Source organism: Rhinoderma darwinii, chromosome 11, assembly GCF_050947455.1.
Source record: "Rhinoderma darwinii isolate aRhiDar2 chromosome 11, aRhiDar2.hap1, whole genome shotgun sequence".
Taxonomy (NCBI): domain Eukaryota; kingdom Metazoa; phylum Chordata; class Amphibia; order Anura; family Rhinodermatidae; genus Rhinoderma; species Rhinoderma darwinii.
In genome coordinates, this window is record NC_134697.1 from 95896932 (window position 1) to 95902274 (window position 5343).

Consider the following 5343-nt stretch of genomic DNA (forward strand, 5'->3'; position numbering starts at 1 on the left):
CATTGGATGCAATAAACCCTGTTGGAGTTGCCCTGTCGTCTCTGGCTCTGTTGATCGTGTATTAATGTAACGAACCCCATGACAACTGGTGTCAGAAGTGGGATCAACAGAGTGCAGCTCCATGGAGAACCACCCAGCGAATGAGTTCCGGAACTGGACCGTACTTAGTCTCCAAGAACGAGCCCGAGGACTTGGCCTGAACTACCAGGGACTATCTAAAGAGCCATTAATTGATCTACTGGTGAGTGCTAGCCAGGTGACCTCCTCCCAGGTGGCTAATGGACATGCTCCGGAGACAGGGGCTCTTACCGCTAAAAGCCAATGGTTAGTGTGGTATGAGGAGGAAATGGCAGCTCTGGGATCAATCGTTACTCAGGAGTATCAGCTGGAAGCTGCTAACATGGCAAAACAGAGACAGGCTGCAATGGAGGCCGAAAGAGGGCAGAATATTACCTGGGGTGAGAGCCGGAGAAACCGGGAAACTTTACGGGTCACCCGGAAGGAATTCAAGCCGTTTAATGAGGAAACTGGGGATGTGGAAGGGTTTTTCCAGGACTTTGAACAGCAGTGCGCCCTGCTGGATGTACCCACCTCTGATTGGATGCGTGTTTTAGTGGGGCTCCTTGAAGGGGGAGCCGCAGAAGCATACCGGACCCTAGACGCACAGTGGAACCGGGACTATGACATTGTGAAACAAACTATTTTGGACTACTATGCCGTCACCCCAGACTCACATCGGGCCCAATTCCGAGACCTTCCCTGTACTGCTGGTGGATCTTTTAGGATGTATGCCCATAAAATGTCCCGGGCGTGTCAGAGATGGCTGGAAGCCGAGAGCGCCTTCACTGTGGACGATATTCTACAAGCGTTCCTGAAAGAACAGTTTTATACCAAGTGCCCCCAGGAAATACGGGAATGGGTCCGCGAACGTAAGCCACCAACATTGAATGGAGCTGCAGCCCTGGCTGATGAGGCACTTACCATCAAACCTCAGTGGAGGAGGCTACTGGACAATAAACCTCAATCTAACCCAGCCCCCCGGCCACCTCCTGTCATATACGGCCCTCAACCCATCCGCAGGCCAATGACAACCATGCCAACCAATCCAGGGGCCCCACAGTTCCGACCGCGATATGGAGGGATCTCAGAAAGGAAGTGTTATGGGTGCGGTCAGCCTGGCCACTTACAGTCTAGCTGCCCCTCAAGAAATCGAAGGGAGCTCCGACCTTTCCCCCCTCCCCCTGGGCATCTTGTGCACTCCATCCTGCCTGAGGAAGAGTTCCCACCACCCCCACCAGAGTGGACTACCGAACCCTGCATCACGGAGACCCCCCTGGCTTATATGGCATTCAGTCCCTTGCGAAAAGTTACCCAGAGCAAAGGCAGCGCCATCTGCAGGATGTTTTTATTGATGGATATAAGGTGACTGGCTTTAGAGACACTGGGGCGTTCCTGACCATTGCTGACCCACGTGTGGTTCGGCCAGAGGCAATCCATCAAGGCCCAGGAATACCCATCGCACTGGCAGGGGGTACTCGCAAATATATCCAGAAGGCTGCTGTACATTTGGATTATGGTTACGGAGAAAGACTGTGTTGGATTGGAGTTATGGGTGGACTTCCCGCGGATGTTCTCCTTGGGAATGACATTGGGGAATTACAGTGCCATTTTGTGGGAGCTGTCACCCGTAACCAAGCTGCCCAAGCACAAAGAATTTCTGATTTTACTGTGGAGCAGCATCCAGGACCCCCAACTGAACTGGTAAGAGCTACATCTACTGCTTCTACATTGAGAGACTTTTGGGACCGGGAAGAGTTTAGGCAAGAAATAGAAGGTGATCAGACCTTGGCAGCTATTAAACTAAGGGCAGAAACTGGGCAGGAGGGAGAGAATGGCGATAGGATCACCAGGGATAAGGGATTGTATTATCGGTTAGTAGAGGCCCGGGGTGGGGTCAACCCTGAAGCGACTACCAGGCAACTCATTGTCCCCCAAAAGTATAGGCTGCAGCTACTCCAACTGGCTCATGACATCCCCTTATCGGGTCATCAAGGTAGGAAACGGACAGAGAAAAGAATCACCCACAACTTTTACTGGCCTGGCGTTTCACAATCAGTAGTTCGATACTGCCGTACCTGTGATGTGTGCCAACGGATGCGACATCCAGGTGCTCGTCACAATGTACCCCTGCAATCCCTGCCAATCATTGAGGAGCCATTTCAGCGTGTAGCTGTGGATATAATAGGACCTTTGGCGCACCCCAGCAGAACAGGGAAACGGTTTATTCTGACGGTGGTGGATTATGCCACCCGCTATCCTGAGGCCGTGGCTCTGTCCAGCATTACAGCCATGAAGGTAGCAGAGGCTCTTGTTACCATCTTTACCCGAGTAGGGTTCCCCAGTGAAATACTATCAGACCAAGGAACTCAGTTCATGTCAGACCTGGTCCAGTCTCTCTGGCACACCTGTGGCGTCCGAGCCATTCGCACCACCCCATACCACCCCCAAACCAATGGACTGTGTGAACGTTTCAATGGAACCCTAAAAAATATGCTTCGCGCCTTTGCAGACACTGAACGGGACTGGGAGCAATATCTGCCACATCTCCTGTTTGCCTACCGGGAGGTGCCCCAAGAGTCAACCGGATTTTCCCCTTTCGAACTGCTCTACGGTCGGAAGGTCCGTGGGCCCCTGACCCTTCTAAAGGAATACTGGGAGGGAGAGATCACCGACACTGGAGTACCTGTCATTCCGTATGTTCTGGAATTTCGAGATCGCCTTACACGACTAACTACCTTGGCTAAAGAACACCTGCAACAGGCCCAGTACCGCCAGAAGACCTGGTATGATCGGAAAGCCAGGACCCGTGAGTTTATTGAAGGACAACAAGTGCTTATGATTAACGCTGTCCCTGCCAACAAGCTGCAAGCAACACGGGATGGTCCTTACCGAGTTATCCGAAAACTTAATGACACTAACTACGTCATTGCCATGGACCCTAGTGGCCGGCGACAAAAGACGGTCCACATCAACATGCTGAAAGAGTACCACGACCGATCCCTGCCTGTTTTGGCTATCTGCTGTCCCCCTAGTGATAAGGAAGGAGACGACTCCCTACCAGACCTTCTGCATCTGTCTCGAGCTGGGGGTACTCTGAACCAAGTGCCCCTAGGACTCCATCTGTCAGATATCCAAAAGGATGATATTCTCGCCTTGCTGGGACCAAGAGCTTCCGCTTTCTCCTCAGCACCTGGACGGACAACTCTCACCAGTCACCATGTGGAAACTCAAGGGCAACGCCCCATCCAGCAGGCCCCCTACCGAGTTCCAGAGGCTGTTCGGGACATGATCAAAAGTGAACTGGCGGACATGAAACAACTTGGGATTATTAGGCCTTCCCAGAGCCCCTGGGCATCCCCTGTGGTACTGGTGCCCAAAAAGGATGGCACAACGCGATTCTGCGTAGATTACCGGCGCCTAAACGATGCCACCAAAAGTGACGCGTACCCTATGCCCCGGATTGACGATCTACTGGATCGGCTAGCCAGTGCTCGATTTGTAACTACATTAGACTTGAGCAAGGGGTACTGGCAGATACCCCTAACAGAGAATGCCCGGGAGCGATCTGCGTTTATTACCCCCTTTGGACTCTTTGAGTTCTTGGGAATGCCCTTTGGGATGAAAAATGCCCCAGCAACCTTCCAAAGATTGGTAGACCGGCTGCTAGAACAATGTCAGGACTTTGCCTGTGCATACTTGGATGATATTGCCATTTTCAGCACATCATGGGAGGAACATCTTAAACACTTGGGCATAGTGCTAGACCATATTCTCGCAGCAGGACTGACAATTCGCCCTGATAAATGCCAGTTGGGTATGGCTGAGGTGCAGTATCTGGGGCACAGAGTAGGAGGTGGGACCCTAAGACCTGAGCCTGCCAAGGTGGAAGCCATTAGCAACTGGCCTACCCCTCAAACTAAGAAACAAGTACTGGCCTTTTTGGGGACCGCTAGTTACTACCGAAAATTTGTTTCTCATTTCAGTGCCCTGGCAAAGCCCCTAAATGACCTGACCCGCAAAAACATGCCAAGAATGGTGAAGTGGGCACCTGCCTGCGAGGAAGCCTTTACAGCATTAAAGACGGCTCTCACCACTGCCCCTGTCTTGGCCGCACCAGACTACAAGCGCAGGTTCCTTGTGCAGACAGATGCGTCCACTTACGGGATTGGAGCAGTTCTTAGCCAGATAGATGCGGCTGGGCATGAGCATCCAGTTGCTTTCATAAGTCGTAAACTCCTGGATCGGGAAGTTGCCTATGCTACTATTGAAAAAGAGTGCCTTGCCATCGTATGGGCTCTCAAAAAATTACAGCCATACCTGTATGGCAGAGACTTTACCATTGTAACGGATCACAACCCCCTCACATGGCTGAACCGAGTGTCAGGGGACAATGGACGATTACTGCGGTGGAGCCTGTCCTTACAACCTTACAGCTTCTCCATCCAATACAAACGGGGAAGCCAACACCAGAACGCTGATGGACTGTCCCGACAAGAAGAGCCATAGACTGCCCTTCCCCCCTGAACCGATCGAGGAACCCGCCAACTGTTGGGAATTGTTCTGTGGTCCTACAATGTGGATCAGTGGGCACTACGAGTGAGGTGGCCAGCGGCCTGTGTAGGCCACATGGCCAGCTCACTTATTATATGAGGGGAGAGGTTGTGATGGTGCATTATATGTGGTTTATTGTGAGTCCTCAGCAGAGAGGGATAACTCTCTAATCAAGTACCACAGGTCGTGTCTCCAGCCTATGGACAATTGGACGAGTCAGAGGTGAAGTCCACAAGACAAAGTGTTGTCATTGTCCACTCTCCACAGGGGGTCATCAGGAGGCACCACAGTTATATTCAGCTCAGGTGCAGACCAGCAAACAAGGGTGATCCAATTATCTTCCCCATTGTGTTCTCATCCTGACTGTGGCAATACACATCATAGCACAAAGGACCACAACTCACTTACAGACAGTGTATGATTACAAACTAAAGTCATTATAATGATGGTGACTAGAAACTGCCAAGATGTTCCTCCCCCTGAGTGGATATAAGGGCTTGTCCTGGGGAGGATGGAGATCTTCTGGATTTAGACCTGAAGGAGAGCTGAAGCTGAGGCCAGCACTCTGAAGATGTTCCTGTGACTACCTTATTTTGTGGACTGTGTGTTGTTCCTGCATTGAACGTGACTTGTTCTGTCAACATTGGATGCAATAAACCCTGTTGGAGTTGCCCTGTCGTCTCTGGCTCTGTTGATCGTGTATTAATGTAACGAACCCCATGACACTACCCT

The 5343-nt window shown here is 51.5% G+C and overlaps 1 protein-coding gene across 1 annotated transcript; it reads left to right on the forward strand.

Moving 5' to 3' along the window:
* The first annotated feature begins 1608 nt into the window (after positions 1-1608).
* On the forward strand, positions 1609-4771 carry LOC142663081 (uncharacterized). The gene has a single exon (XM_075841382.1). The coding sequence runs from the start codon at positions 1609-1611 to the stop codon at positions 4564-4566; it is 2958 nt and encodes a 985-aa protein (XP_075697497.1). The 3' UTR covers positions 4567-4771.
* Positions 4772-5343: the final 572 nt, after the last annotated feature.

Bases quoted from the DNA above. Each gene is read 5' to 3' on its own strand.
- LOC142663081 (XM_075841382.1), top strand. From the start codon at position 1,609: ATGGGTGGACTTCCCGCGGATGTTCTCCTTGGGAATGACATTGGGGAA.